At 41.7% G+C, this 23,219-nt stretch overlaps 1 protein-coding gene and 1 long non-coding RNA gene across 4 annotated transcripts; both read right to left on the reverse strand.

Moving 5' to 3' along the window:
• Positions 1-702: 702 nt before the first annotated feature.
• LOC118966791 lies at positions 703-2,239 on the reverse strand. The gene is made up of 2 exons (XR_005053687.1): positions 2,209-2,239; positions 703-2,052 (listed from the first exon to the last, which is right to left on the reverse strand). It is a non-coding gene; the product is annotated as an uncharacterized LOC118966791 (long non-coding RNA).
• Positions 2,240-7,171: 4,932 nt separating this feature from the next.
• On the reverse strand, positions 7,172-21,842 carry LOC110534100 (matrin-3). Of its 3 annotated transcripts, none has more exons than XM_021618770.2 (21): positions 21,689-21,842; positions 20,025-20,593; positions 19,842-19,903; positions 19,679-19,717; positions 19,474-19,574; positions 19,323-19,366; positions 19,081-19,197; positions 18,506-18,631; positions 18,257-18,421; positions 17,926-18,050; positions 17,294-17,816; positions 11,765-11,858; positions 11,614-11,633; positions 11,396-11,524; positions 11,081-11,203; positions 8,922-9,050; positions 8,698-8,825; positions 8,324-8,438; positions 7,932-8,076; positions 7,680-7,801; positions 7,172-7,413 (listed from the first exon to the last, which is right to left on the reverse strand). In XM_021618770.2, exons 2-21 carry the CDS (start codon positions 20,559-20,561, stop codon positions 7,381-7,383), a joined length of 2,877 nt encoding a protein of 958 aa, XP_021474445.2. In that variant the 5' UTR covers positions 20,562-20,593; positions 21,689-21,842; the 3' UTR covers positions 7,172-7,380. The 3 variants fall into 3 exon arrangements, with proteins under 3 accessions (XP_021474445.2, XP_036846402.1, XP_021474446.2); XM_036990507.1 differs by having other exon boundaries at positions 21,774-21,791; XM_021618771.2 differs by lacking the exon at positions 21,689-21,842 and adding an exon at positions 21,452-21,469.
• Between the last annotated feature and the right edge of the window lie 1,377 nt (positions 21,843-23,219).

Below are 23,219 nucleotides of genomic sequence, written 5' to 3' on the forward strand. Positions count from 1 at the left end.
ACATCGATAGTGTTTTTGCATTTTGGTACACCAGAAGTACATTCACTTCCAATGGAATGCTGCGTTTGCCTTACATTGCAGAGGCAGTTGCAGTGCATACATTGGCAACATATGCAGCAAACTGTACGCCGACATGACTTGACAGAAACGGTAGCAGAAGTTGAATGTTGAACTTTTGTTGCACACAATACCAGATGATGCTGCGTACCATTTTGGCAAGGATGCCGTCAGTGTGATTGAGGAAATACATCTCAAGCCTACAATATTTTTATTTATTTAATTAGGGAAGTCAGTTAAGAACAAATTCTTATTTACAATGACGGCCTACCCCGGCCAAACCTGGACAAGGCTGGGCAAATTGTGCGCTGCCCTATGGGACTCCCAATCACATCTGCATGTGATGCAGCATGGAGTTGAACCAGGGACTGCAGTGATGCCTTTTGCACTGAGATGCAGACCGCTGCGCCACTCGGGAGCAATAGCCTATTGGAGGAGAGATGCACACTTGCTCTTGCTTGCTGAATGTAAAATAGGCTCAGGGGCACCGCTAGGGATTTTGTGCCCCATGAAAGATATCACATTGGGCCCCACCACTACCACCACACCAACCCTGCACAATTGCTGTAACCACACACCTCCAGAACCCAATCGACCCATTCAAAGCTTTAAATAACTATCTTTGTAGGCTTGCAACTCATGTAGTCCAATATTTACTGTACAATATTTATTGACAGTGACCTGTGAAAATATAACACTGTGCAGACATGCATGCAACATTCTGCATACAGTGGAATTCACTATTTGATGCAAGACTGATAGCCTCTATAAGAAACATGATAAAAGGCCATATTTTACAGTCTAAATGTAATTGTAAAATTGTTGAATGGAAAATTATCTTAACATTAACAAATAACTTAAAATAAATATAACTTACATATACATTAACCTCTTCAATAAAAATAAAGTAACATCTATAGAACGATATAACAAACAAAATCAGCAGCAGATTTTTTAACTAAGTACACATACCAACTAGTAAATAAGCAGCTGTAAAAGTGGAAAATGGAAAACAAAATGGAAATAAAAGGCCTGATGGTGGCGCTAGAGGAAAGGTCAAGTGGTCACCAAATCAATGGGTTTCTTCCACTTGGGGTCTTGATTGTGCATAACAAATGTTATGGCAATCCAGCCATTCCTTTGAGATATACAGTATCTTGTTCTTAGTCTGTTCTCAGCCTGTGGGCATCATGTGTGTAGTGATCCAATCAATATCCATGCCATTTAACAGTTATCACTGGCCCTTTCTCAGCCTTAAATCACCAAGAGCCCAGCGCCGAGCCATCTTGCTAGTAAAGTCACTGATCAGTCACTGTCTGTCTCTTTCTGTGCACCTTCTCTCATTTGCTTCATCCTCATAATCTGCATTGGTACTGCCCACACCGTCTTTCACCTCTTCCTCCACTTTCAAACTCCTCCCTGACAAAACTGTATCACTTGAAGAGGGTCCTGGCTCTGTAGAGTCTACATGACGCATATGATAATATATCCTAGAATATAATACCATTTGTAATATCATAACCAAAATGTCAGTTACTACTATTTTGTTGATTTAGCTAATTAAATTAATACCACGGGAAAACTTAATCCTGCATAATATTGGACCAAATTACCTGCATTTGCGTATCATCACCACTAGATGTCAAAAACCATATTTCAGTCTGCATCACAGCCATGGAGACATCCCTTGGCCACATGACTTGAAGGTATTATTTTAACATTGGTTGTCACTTATACAGACTGAAGCATTGAGTGACTCAAACTGTCTAGCATCCAAGATCACAACAACAACGGCCTCAAGGGAGATGACAGGAACGCAGTGCGGGTCGATCAGGACCCGATGCAGCTGCTGAAGTTGCGTCGTCGTCAGTTGCCGCTGCCAGAGTTGCAGCGGCGTCGGATGGATCAGTTGCAGTGGCGTTGGACGGACCGGTTGTGGCGGCGTCGGACGGCCCAGTTGCAGCTGCCGGAGTTGCGGCGAAGACCAAACAAACACTATACAAAACACAGGGCAGGACCCCAAAACAAAATATCGAAGAGTACCTCGAATAAATAACACAAGCGCACAATGATTAACACATGGAACGAGACCCGTAATCATCTGCGCAATCCACAAAAACCAAAACACACAGCACAGGTACTCCCACTTACCAACGGACATTGGAACAATAATCGACCGCCCTATGGACACCAAAGGGCACACTTATACAAGTATTCATCAGTGGGAATAGGGGACAGGTGTGCATAATGAAAGTTCCGAAGGGATCCGTAACACTTAAAGGATTTCCTATAGGCTCTCCTATAGGATGTTTCCTGTTATAATACTCAATACTTGTATAGTTTTATCATTAATCAAAATCTCTATAATATTCCTATAATGAGTTTTGATAGTATTCTATAGTTTTTAGTAGTTCTTCCAACTGCTTAAGCTGTCGTGCTCACCTATCATTAATTTACTTTTTTCAGTGAAAAACAGATGCTCTGTATGTTATTTAAATGTTTCCCAAAAATAAATAGCAAAAAATGACCAATATCTCAAAACTGTGTCTGTCTAACGTCTCAACTCCAATTGAATGGATTGAACAGGTACTCCACACTTTTTATATGACTCATGTCACAAATGAAATATTTACTCAGATAAGGAGCATGGCTAATGGTAGGGAGCTAATGGTGTAGACAGATTCAGGCCTCCTGGGTGGCGCAGTGGTTAAGGGCACTGTACTGCAGTGCCAGCTGTGCCATCAGAGTCCCTGGGTTCGCGCCCAGGCTCTGTCGTAACCGGCCGCGACCGGGAGGTCCGTGGGGCGATGCACAATTGGCCTAGCATCGTCCGGGTTAGGGAGGATCTCCTTGTCTCATCGCGCACCAGTGACTCCTGTGGCGGGCCGAGCGCAGTGCGCGCTAGCCAAGGTTGCCAGGTGCACGGTGTGGCCTCCGACACATTGGTGCGGCTGGCTTCCGGGTTGGATGCGTGCTGTGTTAAGAAGCAGTACGGCTGGTTGGGTTGTGTATCGGAGGACGCATGACATTCAGCCTTCGTCTCTCCCGAGCCCGTACGGGAGTTGTAGCAATTGGATACCACGAAATTGGGGAAAAAAGGGGGGTAAAATAAATAAAAAAATTTAAAAAGGAATTGTTACCCCCTAATGTCTGCCTTCTTCACCAAACTGGACCTCCGCAACGCTTACAACCTGGTGAGAATCAGGGAGAGAGATGAATGGAAAACTGCCTTTAACACCCGTAGTGGCCCCTATGAATATTTAGTCATGCTATTCAGATTATCGAACTCACCAGCAGTCTTCCAAGCATTGGTCAAGGGACCAACCGCACCAATATGTTGAATCGGTTTGTCTTTGTTTACTTCAACGACATCCTGCTATTCTCCAAGACCCTTCCGAAACAAATCCTGCACGTCCGCCAAGTCCTGAAATGCCTCCTGCAGAGTCAACTATACTATACCAAGTCTCTTTCCTGGGCCACATTATCTCTACCGCCAGAATCCAAATGGACCCTGTTAAGGTTAAGGCGGTCACCGACTGGCCCCGTCCCGCCTCACTCAAACAAGTCCAGCGGTTCCTCGGATTTGCCCATTTTTCCATGCATTTTATTAGCAACTGCGGTGTGGTGGAAGCACCTCTCATGGCCCTAACCCGCAAGTCCCGTTTTGGCTGGACCCCCTGAGGCTGACAGGGCATTCATGGAGCTCAAGGGATGTTTCACCTCCCGACCCATCCCTGTTCATTCTGATCCTACTCGTCTCTTCGTCGTAGAGGTGGACGCATCGGACAACGAAGCAGGGGCAGTCCTTTCACAGCGGAACGAGGGGGACAAGAGACTGTTTCTTTCCAAGCTGTTCTCTCCAGCGGAACGCAACTACGATGTAGGCAACCGGGAGCTCTTGGCAGTCAAGTGGGCCCTTGAGGGTTGGAGACACTGGTTGGAGGGGGTACCTCATCCTTTCGTGATCTGGAGAACTTGGTCTCCTTTCAAGAAGCCAAGAGGTTGAATGCTTTTTTTAGCAGGTTCAACTTCACTCTAGCCTATCGCCCGGGATCCAAGAATCAGAAAGGAGAAGCCAACACGAGATCTCTAACGAGGAGAGTAACTCCGAGCCCATCATCCCCAGCTCCCGCATTGTGGCTCCCGTGGTCTGGAGTATTGAGACCACGGTACGACAAGCACAGACCCGAGAACCTGACCCCGGCTGGGTCCCACTAACAGACTTTATGTTCCGCGATCAGCCCGTTATTGAGTACTACAATGGCGACACTCATCTAGATGAACTGGGCCTCCAGGGGTTAATCGGACACTGGAGTTCCTGAGGCGGAAATTCTAGTGGCTCAACATGATTAAGGATGTGTGCCCAAAGCAATTCCTCAAGACAGCGACCTGCTGGGTTGCTCCAACCTCTGCCCATCCCCAACCGGCCCTGGTCCCACCTGTCCGTAGACTTTATCACACGGTTACCTCCATCCCAAGGGCTTACCACTATCCTGCTGGTCGTTGATCGGTTCTCCAATACAGCCTATTTCATCGCTTTACCCAAGTAGCACTCGGCAAAGGAGACCACTGATCTCATGATTACCAATGTCTTTCGACTACATGGACTTCCCCAGGACATTGTCTTGGACCGTGGGCCCTAGTTCATCACTGGTACTGGAAAGCCTTCTGCTCCCTGTTGGGGGCGTCGGTGAGTATCTCCTCACAGTTCTACCCACAGTCTAATGGGCAAACTGAGCGGGCCAACCAGGAACTAGAGAAGTTCCTCTGCTGTTTTGTCTCAGGCCACCAGCAAGTTCCTCGTCTGGGCTGAATATGCTCATAACACACTGCCGAACTCGTCCACTGGATTGTCGCCGTTTGAGTATCAATCCGGGTTCATATAACTTTTGTGGTTAAATTTCCATGTACCAAATAAAAAAATATAAGTAAATGGGTTGGAATCACATTTTTAACTCTAGGCTACTGATAGTTTTGTCATCAAAATAAATAGCATTTTAATAGCGAATGTGACCACTCTGGTCTTTGAACGTGTGCTCTAGCCAACAACTCTGATACCAGGCTTTAATGGCAGGCCGTCTGACAAAATGTGTACGTCTTAATAAAACACAATTTCCACCACCATTTCCGTTTTTTTCTGACAATTTAGAATGTTTCACATCCTTGACTTAACTCCCTTGTCCAAAAATGGGGTTGGGTTAATGGTGTTATATTAAGAATTTTTCCCCCCGTTTTTTTTCTGACTGCCCGCCATTAAAGGAGGGAAATTATGCCTTTGCAGACCGGATGGAAGATGCTTTACGTACAAGCCGGTCCACGGGGGACAGGATGTATTACTGGCTGGACATAACAATCACAGATTTCTATAGTAATTACTAGAGTATTACTATATTCTTTAAATAAATTTGTGTTAGTCTTATAGGACTGAACCAAAATATTACATGTGACAAAGATTAAATAATTTATGTTGATGTTAATACTATGTACACTATCTAGTTGTTGCAATATGATAGCCTAATGTATTCAACATGCTGTAAACTGTCTTAATTAAAATAAAATAAAATAAATCCCTAATGAAGATGACACACCCCTCACTATTGTCATTGTTTACACTAATTCCACTGTCTACATAACCTGGTTCAAGCATTCATGACATTACCCTGAATAAGGCACAGTGGTGCGGAAACGTTGGTTTACCCAATGTGGCGGAATAATCAGAATTAGCTCGGTAACATAGATAATTAAATTGTCTTATCTGCTTGAAACTGTTGAACTCTTATTAGAATGTATCCCGTCGGACCCTGGCGATGGCAGATGCACTTCCTCCCTCATATGGGCCTCAGTCACCTGGGGCTCAGAGAGGGGAGAAGTCAGGCTTGTCTATCACCTGTAGAATATGAGAATGAGAAGAGGACAAGAGGGAACATTGTCTTCATATGTGGATATGTGTCTTTTCCTATTACAAACCGTGTGAAGGAATGGTGTGATTAATGAGGAACCAATTACTTGTCTCCACAATTTCTGTGCCCAGCCACTCCCTCCTTCGGCCTTGGGAGAGGTCGAAGACTGGATGTGTGGGGTAGTGTCTGGAACCATTGTACGTCATCTCTGATGTTGCACCTATCCTGGGATAGTGTATGACCCAGAGGCTCACTCCCCTCAGTGAGCTCGTCTAGGCGTGTGGTCAAGGACATGGATTTTACTTCAGATAGGGATATCTGGAGTTCACAATTTATGCCATAGAATGAGCTGGTGTTTCCGTATTATGAAGTACCAGGCATGAGTTCAGAGCCTCATTTTAGGGGCCAAACTCTGTACAATAAGAACAGTCTTCATAGCAAATGCTATCTGGTGGGTAGACACTCCTTTCTCATTTATCAAGTCTCACCTTGTGACCCATTCCACACATGTTGTTTGTCATGTAGACTAAGTGGGTGTATCTTTGCATCCTTTGTGTTGGGGCCTCAACAAATCATCTAAGGAGGGGGGGGGGGGTTCGTCAACCAGCAATCAGTATTGCATAGTTCTCACATCATTCAATTGTTTGTGTGACCCACTCTCCTTATAAGTGAATAAAGATTTAGTTTAAGTATAACTCTGACATATGATAAGTTGTCTCTCCTCATTTGATAATATAGAAATTAACCACCACACCAATAAATTACTGGAAGCTTGTATATAAAGTGTGCAACTTTTATAGCCTCGTGTTTACTATGCGAAATGTAAAATGTTACAGAAAACATTTGCTGAACTCTCCCCCTATTGGTTTATCATTCAAAAGCATCTAGGCCTATATGGCTTAAATCATTCATGTTTTAAACCAAACAATCTCCCCCATTTGTCCTTTTCTCAAGTGATGTGCTGCTCCTTGCCACAGACTGGGTGAATCTTCTTAGCCAGCTCTGCTCTCTGTCAAGCATTAAATGGTTCTCTGGGTTATGGCAAATTCTGGGATGTAGTTCCAGCTGATCCTGTCCACATGTCCTTGTCATTGATTAATGACAGTTGACCATTATAACAACCTCTGCCTCTGTCAAATGTGTTAAAGGTCTGTAGGTTCTGTAGGAGTAAATGTTTGCCATAAGGTGTCAAAAGTATTTCCAGAAGTCAAAGAATAAGTCAAACGTTTGTTTATTCAATAAGAGGACACTAAATCCAGGTACTATTCATAACCACAGAAGGGGACTAATTAATTTATTTTAAATGAGTAACTGTTGTCAACAGTAACAGAAAAGCCTGGAATGTTAAACAAACTGGACAGAAACATTTATACTAAAACGGCCTTCCTCTGGGAAAACCACAGGTGGACGACAATCCTCTCAATCAGCCGAGGTCTGTTTCTTTATCCACCTTTCTCTGAAAAAAAATCAAGAAAATCAGTGTACATTGTCAATCCATTATCTATGTTAAACCATAACTCCAGCTGAAAACGGATCCCCTAAAAAGTCCCATATCGTTCTATTTGGTTGAGATTCCAAAGGCATAGGTGATACAGTGATGAGTTATTTACAATTAACATTTGACAGTTGAATGTATTCTGCTCTCCAAGGTCAAAAACATTTTCTTACAAATACACCACAAAGTATGATTCATAAGACTGACTTGTCATAGTTGAGAATTACCTTAAGGTTCAGATAATGTTCCTCACTGCTACAGTGGACTGATTTGGCTGTTTTCTCATTGGTGTAGAAGACGTTGCACAGCTTGCAGAAGAATCCAGTCCGTGGCACCAGATAGTCTAACCCTGCAAGTAAAATGAGAGAGAAAAAAACATGTTTGTGTTCTCACTGATATGGCACTAAAAGTTATTTACCAGATCCCCGTCACCTGTTAATACAAATTTAAAAAAGTCATTTTTTTCTCTAGCCTCTTACCAACAGGGTTATCAGGTTGATAAGGACCCAGAGGTTCCTCCTTCTTTTTCTCCTCTCCCTCTGGGATAGCTTCCACACCACTGACTTCTTCACCTTTAGGGTCCCCACAGACCCTCTCACTGTCAGACACAGGGCTCTGGACATCCTGGCCATACAAAAACAATCACGTCTTTCACTCATTCGTTCTACTTAGCCTGAGAGACTAACACCAAGAAATATCCCTCTTCTCGGTGTGAAGTGCATTAACTGATTACTTCTTGAATAACCAGTAACTGTAAAATAATTGTTCACGGACATGCCAAAATTAAATACATAACTATTCAGCAAGCATTTAACCAACAAGGCAATATTTCACCTTGTTTAGATTAAGGAAACAAAAACATAGCAATAACCTCTGGATAGGGGCTTTTGGTTGACTGGCCATTAGTCTTTTCATCTCCATGATGATCTCTTGATCTTCTGTCTTTCTGACTGGCCAACCACAGCTCATATTTGACTGGAGGCTTCCTGTATCAGGAGGGCAGAATATGTCATGGAGTACTATATCATGAAAGTGTACTTAGACACAGCCCTCATACAGTCCAGTTGAACCATAGATCACACCATTCTTTATCAGATTATTTCATTAGCTGTATATTCTTCCAATAGATTCCAATCAATTAAACTGGCGTCGACAGACTGGATACTAGCATTCTTCAAATTCCATTTAGTCTAACTATCATTAGCATCTACTGCATATTCTTAGGGGTCATTGAAAATTATTTACCAGTATATTAGTGAGTCTCCCTTTTTGCACAAACTGACTCTTAACAGAGTCCCGTAGAACTTGTGTGGACGTTGGAAGTACTTCACCATTTTCTGAGCGGCTTCCACGCTCTCCAACTGGATATAACACTGAAAGGAGAAAGAAAAACATGCATGGGTGAGTCCTATATCAACAGAAAAACAAACGACATTCACCTTTAAAAAAATAGGCCGGTGATACTTTACCTTTCCATGAGGCCAGTTCAAATTGTAGCCAGTGATTTTGCCAAAAGGTTGGGCAAGTCGTAAAAGAGAGACGTCAGAGTACTTCTGGAGTGGAAGCATACAAATGTAGATGGATCTCCCACTAGGACTCTGCATTGACAGAAACACAGTCAAATTACACAGTCAATATTTGTCACAATAAGATGTGTATTATGTGAGGTGTGTAGTTATGTTTATAATACAGTGCATTCGGAAAGTATTCAGACCCCTAGACTTTTTCCACATTTTGTTACATTACAGCCGTATTCTAAAATTGATTAAATTATTTTTTCTCAATCTACACACAATACCCCATAATGACAAAGCAAAAACAGGTTTTTAGAAATGTAAAAAATATAAATAAATAGAAATATAAAAAATAGAAATATAAAAAACACTCAGGTGCATCCTGTTTCCATTCATCATCCTTGAGATGTAGAAACATGATTGGACATGATTGGAAAGGCACACACCTGTTAATGTAAGGTCCCAGAGTTGACAGTGCATGTCAGAGCAAAAACCAAGCCACGAGGTCGAAGGAATTGTCTGTAGAGCTCAGAAAGGATTGTGTCGACGCACAGATCTGGACAAGCGTTCCAAAACATTTCTAAAGCATTGAATGTCCCAAGGACACAGTGGCCTCCACCATTCTCTTTTTTAAATTTTTATATATATATATATTTTTTTAATTTGACCCCTTTTTCGTGGTATCCAATTGTTTTTTTTAGTAGCTACTATCTTGTCTCATCGCTACAACTCCCGTACGGGCTCGGGAGAGATGAAGGTTGAAAGTCATGCGTCCTCCGATACACAACCCAACCAAGCCGCACTGCTTCTTAACACAGCGCGCATCCAACCCGGAAGCCAGCCGCACCAATGAGTCGAAGGAAACACCGTGCACCTGGCAACCTTGGTTAGCGCGCACTGCGCCCGGGCCGCCACAGGAGTCGCTGGTGCGCAATGAGACAAGGACATCCCTACCGGCCGAGCCCTCCCTAACCCGGACGACGCTAGGCCAATTGTGCGTCGCCCCACGGACTTCCCGGTCGCAGCCGGCTACGACAGAGCCTGGGCGCGAACCCAGAGTCTCTGATGGCACAGCTGGCGCTGCAGTACAGCGCCCTTAAACACTGCCCCGGCCTCCACCATTCTTAAATGGAATAAGTTTGGAACCACCAAGACTCTTCCTAGAGCTGGCCGCATAGCCAAACTGAGCAATGGGGGAGAAAGGCCTTGCAAGAACCCAATTGCCACTCTGACAGAGCTCAAGAGTTCCTCTGTGGAGATGGAAGAACCTTCCAGAAGGACAACCATCTATGCAGCACTCCACCAATCAGGCCTTTATGGTAGAGTGGCCAGACAGAAGCCACTCCTCGGCAAAAGGCGCTTGACAGCCCACTTGGTTTGCAAAAAGCACCTAAATGATTCTCAGACCATGAGAAACAAGATTCTCTGGTCTGATGAAACCAAGATGGAACTCTTTGGCCTGAATGCCAAGCGTCACCTCAGAAGCAAACCTGGCATAATCCCTACGGTGCATGGTGGTGGTAGCATCATGCTGTGGGGATGTTCTTCAGCGGCAGGCACTGGGTGACTAGTCAGGATCAAGGCAAAGATGAACAGAGCAAAGTACAGAGATCATTGATGAAAACCTGCTCCAAAGTGCTCAGGACCACAGACTGGGGCGAAGGTTCAACTTCCAACAGGACAAAGACCCTAAGCACACAGCCAAGACAATGCAGGAGTGGCTTCGGGACAAGTCTCTGAATATCTTTGAGTGGCCCAGCCAAAGCATGGACTTCAGCATGGACTAACATCTCTGGAGACCTGAAATAGCTGTGCAGCGAGGCTCCCCATCCAACATGGCAAAGCTTGAGAGGATCTGCAGAGAAGAATGGGAGAAACTCCCCAAAACTCAGAGCTGAAATAGCAGCCAAAAGTGCTTCAACAAAGTACTGAGTAAAGGGTCTGAATACTTACGTAAATGTGATATTTCAGTGTTTTATTTGTAATAAATTAGCAAAAATATTTTTAAAATCAAGTTTTTTTCTTTGTCATTATGGGGTATTGTGAGTAGATTGATGAGGAAAAACAAACAATTTAAAGCATAGATACTACACCATTTAAGACACCAAACCCACCTCCAACTTTTTCTGTGAAAAGCACATGCTAACATTGACATGTTTCCTCAACAACTGTCCTTTTCCTTTGTAGAATTTCACCATTTCACGTACTTCCTCAGTAGTTTCAAGCTCTAACCATGCCTGAAAATATAGGAAATTCTCAATGTCATACAAACTACGACAGCAAATGCGTGCACAAATCAGGTGTTGAGTAAACTCCTTCCTGTATGCCGAACTACATGAATGTCAAATTATTCACCACTGTCGCCATACAAAATAAAATACACTGATCCCCAAATAACATATCTGCAAGTAACATAATTATGAACTTACCTCCTGTGTGAGGAAGGATATGGCATGGTTGACAACTTTCACGTTTGCCCGCTCTGCCAGTTTCAATAGGGCCACCGCCATGTTTCCATAGCCCTTTCTAATTGGGCTAATATGGACAACTTTTCCATCCTGTAGAAAACAATTTTAACCGACTGTCAATAAAAACAACTTTGACACGTTTGACACATTCCAACTACTCGATATGGAGGAATACCAACCCATGAAGCATCCTTTGACTCTGCAAATAAAAACAAAAAGTAATTATTACTATAAATTATCTGGAGATTATCTACACAGGCTAGACAACTGTAATAATTGTTTTTGTCCATTGCTGCCAAGTAAGAATGTTTTGCATCATTCATTGCTTACCCAACGGCGTGTCCCCTCCAGTACTGTCGTCAAGTTCATCCAACGTAACGAAGTCATCCATATTCTCAGGGAAATCCATGTCATCCATATTGTCCTGTTGGAAATAAGTCCACAACATCAATAAGTTAAAGAATTTGAGTTTCAAGTTCCACAGTGCCGCACCAGAATCATATCTAATCTCATGAAAAATACTTGTGAAGTTGCAATGGGAAACTGTCAAAAGATGCTCAAACACTGAACATAAAAGTATGTAAAATTGTATTCAATAGTCTTGAACTATGATAAAGATCCATGTCACAAAGCTAGGAAGTGAACTCTGTGGCTGCACTTTTACAAATTACATTGACATCTTAAATATGCAAAGTCATTCAAACCTCTTGGTCTGTCCTGGTTTTAAACATGTTAGGGCTGAACAGATAAGCATGTCAACTGATCCATACATCTACAATGCTTGGCTGACTTGAGCGATTAAGTGCCTGTTCTGGATTACAGTCAGTCTACGAATTCTGGAAACAATTGGAGCTTGTACAGAGATGGCTCTATAACCTTTGATATTAAACCATGTAAGGAGATCCTTCAAAGCTGATCTCCATCTGATTTGTAGGGCACTCATAAAACTGATGGAATTAATAGCCCCTGAGCAAATCATATAGCATACATACAGTGCCTTCAGAAAGTATTCACACCCCTAGACTTTTTCCACATTGTTGCGTTAGCCTGAATTTAAAATGGATTACGTTTAGATTGTGTGTCACTGGCCTACACACAATACCCCATGTCAAAGTGAAATTATGGTTTTAGAATTTATTTTACTAATTAAAAACAGAAATGTCGTGTCCAATAAGAATTCAACCTTTTTGTTTTGGCAAGCCTAAATAAGTTCAGGAGTAACAATGTGCTTAACAAGTCACATAAGTTGCATGGACTTTACTCGGTGCAATAATAGTGCTGAACATACAATTATCTGTAAGGTCGAGCAGTGAATTTCAAACAAAGGCCAGGAAGGTTATCCAATGCCTCGCAAATAAGGGCACCAATTGGTAGATAAAAAATAAAAAATAACACATGGAATATCCCTTTGAGCATTGTGAAGTTATTAAATACACTTTGGATGGCGTATCAATACACCTAGTCACTACAAATATACTGCCATCCTTCCTAACTTAGAGAGGAAGGAAATCGCTCAGGGATTTCACCATGAGGCCAATGGTGACTATAAAACAGTTAAGAGTTTAATGGCTGTGATAGGAGAAAACTGAGGATGGATCAACATTGTAGTTACTCCACAATACTAACCTAAACGACGAGTGAAAAGGAGGAAGCCAGTACAGAGTAAAAATATTCCAAAACATGCATCCTGTTTGCAATAAGGCAAAGAAATTAACTTTATATCCTGAATACAAAGCGACATGTTTGGGTCAACAACACATCACTGAGCCCCACTTCCCATTTTCAAGCAAGGTACTGGATGCTTCATGTTATGGGTATGCTTGTCATCGGTAAGTTCTAGGGAGTTTAAGGATGGAGAGAGATTGATTAGAGCTAAGCACAGGCAAAATCCTAGAGGAAAACCTGGTTCAGTCTGCTTTACAAGACCCTGGGAGAAATTCACCTTTCAGCAGGACAATAACCTATAACACAAGGCCGACTTGACAGAGTTTAAAGAATTGTGTGCAAATATTGTACAATCCAGTTGTGAAAATCTCTTAGACTTACCCAGAAAGACTCACTGCTGTAATCACTGCCAAATGTGATTCTAACATGCATTGACCTCAGGGGTGTGAATACTTACATAAATTAGATATCTGTATTACATTTTTCAATGCATTTGCAAACGTTTCTAAAAACATGTTTTCACTTTGTCATAATACATAGTGTGTGTAGATGGGTGAGGAAATCAATGCAATTCATTTTTTATTCAGGCTCTAAAAACAAAATGTGGAATAAGTCAAGGGATGTGAATATTTTTAGAAGGCCCTGTACATAGCGTGTTATGGTACAAGGAAAACTCAATATTCCAACAATCCATGACTCAACCAAACTACATTCTCAGGAATGCTCTCAGAACTTCAACCAAATTGAAGAGTTGAAGCACACCTTTAAGATCCCATTGCTAGGAACTAGAGGTCGGATTGGCCGATTAATTAGGGCCAATTTCAAGTTTATAACAATTGTAAATCGGTATTTTTGGACACCGACATATATATATATATATATATATATATATATATATATTACACCTTTATTTAACTAGGCAAGTCAGTTAAGAACAAATTCATATTTTTAATGACAGCCTTGGAATGGTGGGTTAACTGCCTTGTTCAGGGGCAGAACGACAGATTTTTTTACCTTGTCAGCTCGGGGATTCAATCTTGCAACCTTACAGTTAACTAGTCCAATGCTCTAACCACCTGCTTTACATTGCACTCCACGAGGAGCCTGCCTGTTACGCGAATGCAGTAAGAAGCCAAGGTAAGTCGCTAGCTAGCATTAAACTTATCTTATAAAAAACAATCAATCATAATCACTAGTTAACTTCACATGGTTGATGATATTACTAGTTTATCTAGCGTGTCCTGCGTTGCATATAATCGATGCGTTGAGTATTCGCAAAAAAAGGACTGTCTTGCTCCAATGTGTACCTAACCATAAACATCAATGTCTTTTTAAAAAGCAATACACAAGTATATATTTTTAAACCTGCATATTTAGTTAATATTGCCTGCTAACCTGGCTCGTTGCAAACTCTGTGAAGACTATTTCTTCCCTAACAAAGACAGCCAACTTCGCCAAACAGGGGATGATTTAACAAAAGCGCATTTGCGAAAAAAGCACAATCGTTGCATGACTGTACCTAACCATAAACATCAATGCTTTTTTAAAAATCAATACACAGAAGTATATATTTTTAAACCTGCATATTTTGCTAAAAGAAATCCAGGTTAGCAGGCAATATTAACCAGGTGAAATTGTGTCACTTCTCTTGCGTTCATTGCACACAGGTATATGAAACAGTTTGAGCTGCCTAATTTGCCAGAATTTACATAATTATGACATAACATTGAAGGTTGTGCAATGTAACAGGAATATTTAGACTTATGGATGCCACCCGTTAGATAAAATACGGAACGGTTCCGTATTTCACTGAAAGAATAAACGTCTTGTTTTCAAGATGATAGTTTCCGGATTTGACCATATTAATGACCTAAGTCTCGTATTTCTGTATGTTATTATGTTATAATTAATTATATGATTTGATATAGCAGTCTGACTGAGCGATGGTAGGCACCAGCAGGCTCGTAAGCATTCATTCAAACAGCACTTCCGTGCGTTTTGCCAGCAGCTCGTCGCTGTGCTTCAAGCATTGAGCTGTTTATGACTTCAAGCCTATCATCTCCCGATACTAGGCTGGTGTAACCGATGTGAAATGGCTAGCTAGTTAGCGGGCTGCGTGCTAATAGCGTTTCAAACGTCACTCGCTCTGAGACTTGGAGTGGTTGCTCTACAATTGCCGCGGATTTTGTGGAGCGATGGGTAACGCTGCTTCGAGGGTTGCTGTTGTCGATGTGTTCCTGGTTCGAGCCCAGGTAGGGGCGAGGAGAGGGACGGAAGCTATACTGTTACACTGGCAATACTAAAGTGCCTATAAGAACATCCAATAGTCAAAGGTATATGAAATACAAATCATATAGAGAGAAATTGTCCTATAATAACTACAACCTAAAACTTCTTACCTGGGAATATTGAAGACTCCTGTTAAAAGGAACCACAAGCTTTCATATGTTCTCATCTTCTGAGCAAGGAACTTAAACGTAAGCTTTTTTACATTGCACATATTGCACTTTTAGTTTCTTCTCCAACACTTTGAACAGGTTTCATTTTATTTGAGGCTAAATTGATTTTGATTTATGTATTATATTAAGTTAAAATAAGTGTTCATTTAGTATTGTTGTAATTGTCATTATTACAAATAACATTTTATTTTAAAATCGCCCGATTAATCGGTATCCGCTTTTTTTTTTGTCCTTCAATAATCGGTATCGGCGTTGAAAAAAATCATAATCTGTCGACCTCTACTAGGAACCCACATCTTGGTTACTTAACATGAATTTATTTTCAATTCTGGGAACAATAATTAGGGATGCACGATATATCGGTAAGCATATCGGAATCGGGCCGATATTAGCTAAAAACAAACGTTGGCCCAATGTCTAGTTAAACGCAGATGTGCAAAACCGATGTCAAAGCTGACGTGCATACCTATATAACATAGGTAGATGAGGTAATGACACCACAAAAAATATTGCGCTACATGTGCAACACAGCATTCCTAATCTAGTCTACAATGTCTGCTGTGTGGATCAAGCAGTCAACAAGTCCAGCAGTCATTTGAAAGAGTAAGAACATTTCAGTGAGACATCTCAAAGGCGAAATCTATTAATACCAAGATCATGGAATTCATTGCCCTTGACAATCAACTGTTCGCTGTCGTGGATAATGTTGGCTTTCGCCGACTGGTCGAGCACAAGTACGCACTTCAAAGTAGGCGCTATTTTTCCAGATGTTGTCCTACCGGAGTTACACAGTATTCTCGAAACTCAGTCATGAGCTACTTGCTACGGGTGTCACTGGTATTAGCTTCACGACTGACATTTGGACCAGCGATGCCAGCCCCATGAGCATTAGGAGTCTGACAGCACAGTGGGTCGATGAGGATTTCCTATTGAGGAAAGCCGTATTGCATGCTCAAGAATGTGCTGGTTCTGATACCATCACTGCTGCCATTTCAATGGCATTTGAGAACATGTTTGAAACATGAACACTCCTAGCTCCATTCGAACAACTGACTCGAGAAATAAGCTCAACTGCATCTTCAGCAGACGTGAAACCTTGTCACGGCATTGAAACGCCTGCTCAACAAAAATGCCAACACAGACTGTCTGTCGGGTTAACTTGGAAAAGTACTCTACTAGAGGCTGTGAACAAGCGATTCGGTGGCATTCTCTATGAGCCTCTACTGTGTCGCCACCATGCACGATGCTAAGTACAAGGACCGCTACTTCGATGCAGACAAGAAACAGGGTTTACATGAAATCTTATAGACACAGCTGGACAAGATGGAAATGGACACAGTGACAGTGCGCACCGAGGAAGAGAGGCCACGGACAGACAGAGCTGAAACTTCACTGCTTGACATGTATGATGAGATCCTGGTTGAGACTGAACAAATGAACAACGAAAACAGCAAAGTAAGTGAAAGAAATAGATTTTGATTATGTTTTGCTAGTAAATGGGGACATACGTAAATGCCCCCCAAAAACATTTTGGTCAGTGTGTGTGTGTTTAAACTACTTAACTGTACTAGAATGCTTAAAAGGCCGCTATTTTTATTTTTTATATCGGTCTAGTTTTCTTTGGCAAGGAAAATATCCAATATTGGTATCGGCCAAAAATGTCATATTGGTGCATCCCTAACAATAAGCCTTTCTTTGTTAGTTCCAGTCACAAATATGAATGACAATTTCTTACATCTTCTTGAAAGCTCTCCTGTTCCATCTTGTTCTCCATTGAGACGTCAGCATCACACAGAGCTGGATCATCGGCAGCCTTTACGTCAGAATCCTCCAAGGTATCGTCTGCCAAAAGTTCTGAGATTTCGGGTTCCCCCTTATCTTTAGAATCAGCCACCATAGAGGCACTTTTGGAAGGAGCAGGGTCTTTAGTATCAACACCAGCACCAACCTCGTCACCTAACAAGCTTTGTTTAGCTTCCACCTGGATAATCTCTTCGTCTAGAGCTTTGTTTTCCAAATCAACGTCCTCCTCCTTGACCACCTCCTCGATGTCCTGCTTGACCACTTCCTTGACCTCCTCTGAGGTGCTTTGTTGACCTTCTCCTTGTTCCAACACTTTCTCAGCAGGTTGTTTGCCTGTAGTGGGTTTCTCTTTGTTCGTGGCGTTTGAGGTCTTGCTAGTCTCCTCGCTCTTGTGTCTGCTGCTGCGGCCTTTACTAGAATCTGCTCTTCTGGATGTGGTGGAGTCAGGACTTTCTCTACAAGGCAAAAAACATTGAGGTAAACTTCCCTGACAAACATCCTGATGAGTCCTACAGGAAAATTGGGTATGGCTGCCATGGCCACAGGTGAAGAACTCTTACTTACCTCAGGTGCTTCATTGACGATGACAAGATTACTTTGACACTCTTTCCACTGATCTTTAGGGGGTTGGAGTGGTAGTACTTCACCATAATGTCAGCATCCTTCCAATCTACCATCTCAATCAGGGCCTGCAGATGAATAAGGGAGAATTCTTTAGACAAAGCTAGAGAAGGTGCTGCATAATGGAGGTTTTGGTGATGAATTTACCTAGCCATACAAAATAAATAGATACTGCATCGTTATATTGTTTTAATAATTGTTGTCTATTTGAAATCACCAGAGATTTGCAGAATTTGATTGATTACACATCAATTCCATATTGCCCGAACCTTACCTGGTCACTTGAAAATGTTGAATGCCGCACATCCCCAAACATCTTGGCGAGATCAAGAATCTCTGATTCTCTTTCCTTCCCAGGAGGTAGGTGGGAAAAACAAACCACTGTATTGGTAGCTTGTTTGGTCGGCCGTTTTTCTGGTGGTTCATCCAACCTTGGCGGCTAAAGGAAAAAACATGCTCATACTTTGGATCTCTGTGATTAAGAACACAGAATCTCACATTTTTAAGAGGCAGATGCACTTACATGAATACTGCACACCATAGGTGACAAGTACAGATTCAACTTAATTTCCTTCACGAAAGCTTGGTTTACACTGAAGTGATTCACCATATTGACAGCCTCTTTGTGAGAATCAAACTCCAGGAAGCCCTGTAACAAAAATACAACACCGAATCATCCAATAGACATTCAACTACAGATGTAACTTTTTTAGAGAGAGAATGTTAAAGCTGCAACATGTAACCTTTTGGGCAACCCAACCAAATTCACATAGAAATGAGATATAGCTCTGTCATTCTCATTGAAAGCAAGTCTAAGAAGCGATAGATCTGTTCTGTGTGTGCTATTTCTATGCTTCCTGTCTTCTACTTTTGTACTCCAGCTTCAAACAACTAAAAATACTATTTTTGGTTATTGAAAATATGTTTCACAGAGGTTTAGATGGCACAATGATTATCTACACTATACTTACTTGTTCAGTCGCATTCACTGAAATTAGGTGAACTATTACACATTTTTGCAACCAGGAAATGGCAGAGCGATTTTTGCATAGTGCATGTTTAAGAGTTTAGTGTTTATTACCAATTTGTGTAACTTACCTTGCAGGGGAACACCAGATGTTTTACAACCGTGCCGAATGGCTTGGCCAAAGTCATCAAGTCTTCAACACCAACAGAGCCAAGGGGAAATTTTGTGACCACCACCTTTGTGCCAGCCTGAAGCAAAATATATATCACACATTCAAGCATGCAGCTTTAAGCAAATAAACAATATCATAACAAGTGAATTAAATCTAGCTCTATTTATAAGAAAACAATGCCACAAAAAGGGGCATCGGTACCTTGGGCTTCAAATGGTGTCTTTCTGGTGCAGACCAGACTTCACCTAAAGATGAAAACATGAAAGGATAGTATTTATTTTCAAGTGGTTTGCAATTGGGCCTTATTTGGTCTGGATCAAACTTGACTTTGGAACGGGACTGGGGTTATCACCTCCTACGCGGTCTGAGCTATGTTGTCTCTTGTACGGCATAGCAGGACGTGGCGTTCTCCTGGGCGGTGAAATAGCATCTCTACTTGGGATGGAGTTGGACCTGGAAGATAACGTAAACAGTGCTAAGTAAGAAGAGGAACAGTTAATGATTTTACATCATGACATGCCTGTTTTCAACGTAAAGCTTAATTTCATGCCCCTCACATTTCCTTCCGGGTATCATGTTTATTCCAATCTGGATATCTGTAGAAAACAGAAAATAAAAAACGAATTTGAATTATACCTTGTTATAGAAAATATCTCAATTGATTTTGTGAACTGTATCAGTCCAGTTTCTAAATGTTTTACTTTGCATGAAAACACTTACAGATGCGAGAGTTCTAGACAGCCATCCGCATGGCGTAATCCATTGAGATGTTCCTTCCATGTCTGTGAAAAAAGCAAACCCATATTAAGCTAAATTAATGCCATCTTGGAAGGTTGAGTGTTCTGATTAAAATGATATAGAAACAGTCCAACAGCAAGAGTTTTGAAATATAACAAAGCTTACCTTATTAGAATTCAACATGCATAAGCATAGAGAGCATGTGTGTGGGTAAACCTTGGGCACAACTCCATGAAAATCATCCACTTGATAGGAGAAAGGAATCTTTTGCTGGCTGTCGGATGGTTTTTCAATTGGGGGCCTATTGTGACGGGAACCTCTCCTTGCTTCAGTCCGCTGTGGTCGCCGCCCCGGTCGACTGTAGTCAGTGTCTCTCCTATAGTCAGTGTCAATATGGCTGTTTGACCGACGAGGGACTGCAGGGGGACTGTCCCGTTTGCTAAGGTCTCCATCATCTGTATCCTCCTGACAGCTGTCTCCCTTTGGGGAGGCCTGTCCCTGCTCCTCTTGCTTGGCTCGACTGGCCTTCAGTTTCATTATCAGATAAGGCAACGTCTCCACACTGATCTCATTCTCTGGAATCTGGGCCAGAGCATCCACGTCTTCTGGAGAGAGCCCCAGAGTGGCATATAAGTTCATAGTGCTCATCGCGCCATCACCTGATCCTTGGTGTGCAGAGCTGTGAGCCTCACTGTCCTCCATTCTCAAACCGTCAGGGCACAGAGAAGTTTATTCTGAAATTGGGGTAAAATGGTGTTCAGTAATTTCAACTGATTATGTAACCTATGAACATGTCTAAGTCAACCTATATACTAGGCAGTGTCAGAGGAAGAGCCCAAAAAAGTGTCAAAGACTCCAGTCACCCAAGTCATAGACTGTTCTCTCTGCTACAGCACGGCAAGAAGGTACAGGAGTGCCAAGTCTAGGTCCAAAAGGCTCCTTATCAACTTCTACCCCGAAGCTATACGACTACTGAACAATTCATCAAATGGCCACCCGGACTATTTACATTGACCCCTCCAAACATTTGTTTTTACACTGTTGCTACTCGCTTTTTATTATCTATGCATAGTCACTTTACCCCAACCTACATGTACAAAATACCTTGACCAACCTGTAACCCCGCAAATTGACTCGTCAGTACCGGTAGCCCCGGTATATAACCTCTTTATTGTTGTAATTTTATTATGTTATACATTTTTTTTTACTTTAGTTTATTTAGTAAATATTTTGTTAAGTATTTCTTGAACGGCATTGTTGGTTAAGGGCTTGTAAGTAAGCATTTCACGGTGGTATTCGGCATAAAGTGTAGGCCCTAATGAAGGGGCTTGGGAAGAAAGTATCCTTCGCATTTGTATCTGAAATTCTACCATCTTTAATCGTTCAATAGTTAACTAGATGTCAATTGATGTCCCTCACAGAAAGAATAATATGTTTACCAGCCCAGAACAACGTAGATGCAAGCTAACGTTAGCTACTGTAGCTAGTTACATCGAACGGGCCGAAGGCCTCGGCACAATAGCAGCCAGTTGTTATTAACTAGCTAACTACGCATATTTAGCTCTGAATAACGAAGCCGAATATCTCCTCACCCTTGATGAATAAAGATTAGCTATCAAGTATGCCCCATGTAGCTATAAAGTAAGTACATTATTGTTAGCTAGCAGCACGCAACGCTGGAGAATGCTGCCTAGCCGCCCACAGCCAGGAAACTAGCTAGCAAGAAGAAGCTAACCATAGCTTTCTAGCAAGATAGTTTCGGGGTGAAAGTTTATGCATCCAGTTCAACTACCACATTAAATACAAATGGTGAATGCTGCAAAACATACCTTTTAAGAAGTACCCTTTTGGGTATTTCGTAAAATTAGGTGGCTAACGTTACAGTCTGGACAAAGATATGTGTAACTAACTAACCTTCTACCAGCGTCTCGTCAGTGACATAAAAAAAAACTACTTCCCATCGCGGAATTTACAAAATGTTCATAATAAAAGTCCCCCGCGTAATTACATTAATGTATTTATTCATGATATTTGAAAAATAATTGTCTAAACTTGAACTATGATTCATATTTAAGTAAAATTTGCATTAAAAGTCTTTTTTTCTTATTTTTAATTTCCAAAGTTAAATAAATGCCCCCATTGCAATACACTGGTTCATAGAGAAAAAAGTATACTATGTATGTGTCAACGTAAAAGTGGGGTTGGGAATTCTCGGTGGCGTCAGTAGAATCTACATATGGTGTAATTTCATGGAGGACTCGTCTAAATTCATAGCAACACTCTACTTCACCCACTCCATAGCCCTGAAAGCAATAAACTGTAGGCCTATAAATTACATATTGGCTTATAGAGAAACATTTGTGATGTAAACGCAAGGCACTTAAGCCTAATTCCTCCTGTAAATCGCTCTGGATAAGAGTGCCTGCTAAATGACTAAAATGTTTTTTTTTTTTTATCAAACAGACTTCCTAGTTTAGCAAACCGTCAGTCCTGGCTTGCTATTATGAAAATCTAATTGAACAATTCCAATAATGTGTTCAATTTGACTTTTGCCTTCAAAATCGTCTCAAACATAGAACATGAAATAATGAACTATAGCCATTGAATTATACCATGCTGATATACCATGCGTTCTAAAATGCCCTTCAAGCCAAACAGAAACAACTATTCAACACATGCCATAGCTGGTGTTCTAAACTGGGTGGTTTGAGCCCTGAATGCTGATTGGCTGAAAGCAGTAAAAATAAATGACATAACATACATTTTTACTGCTGTAATTACTTTGGTAACCAGTTTATAATAGCAATAAGGCACCTCGGTGGTTTGTGGTATATTGCCAATATACCACGGATAAGGGCTGTACCCAGGCACTCTGTGTTACGTCGTGCCTAAGAACAGCCTTTAGCGACGGTATACTGGCCATGGTATACACACCCTCTCAGGCCTTATTGGTTCATTGTAAACCGGGTGGTTTGAGCCATGAATGCTGATTGACTGAAAGCCGTGGCATATCAGACGGTATACCATGGGTGTGAAAAACAAAACAATTTACTGGTCTAATTACCTGGGTAACCAGTTTATAATAGCAATAAGGCACCTCAGGGGTTTGTGGCGTATGCCCAATATACCACGGATAAGGGCTGTACCCAGGCACTCTGTGTTACGTCGTGCCTAAGAACAGCCTTTAGCGACGGTATACTGGCCATGGTATACACACCCTCTCAGGCCTTATTGGTTCATTGTAAACCGGGTGGTTTGAGCCATGAATGCTGATTGACTGAAAGCCGTGGCATATCAGACGGTATACCATGGGTGTGAAAAACAAAACAATTTACTGGTCTAATTACCTGGGTAACCAGT

Source organism: Oncorhynchus mykiss, chromosome 10 (assembly GCF_013265735.2).
Source record: "Oncorhynchus mykiss isolate Arlee chromosome 10, USDA_OmykA_1.1, whole genome shotgun sequence".
Classification (NCBI taxonomy): Eukaryota; Metazoa; Chordata; class Actinopteri; order Salmoniformes; family Salmonidae; genus Oncorhynchus; species Oncorhynchus mykiss.

Bases quoted from the DNA above. Each gene is read 5' to 3' on its own strand.
- LOC110534100 (XM_021618770.2), bottom strand. From the start codon at position 20,561: ATGGAGGACAGTGAGGCTCACAGCTCTGCACACCAAGGATCAGGTGAT. The intron at 19,367-19,473 runs GTGATAACCCCA...TTTCATCTTTAG, and splicing joins TAGCTCAGACCGCGTAGGAG to GTGAAGTCTGGTCTGCACCA. The intron at 8,077-8,323 runs GTTATTGCTATG...TTGTATGGCCAG, and splicing joins CCAAAAGCCCCTATCCAGAG to GATGTCCAGAGCCCTGTGTC.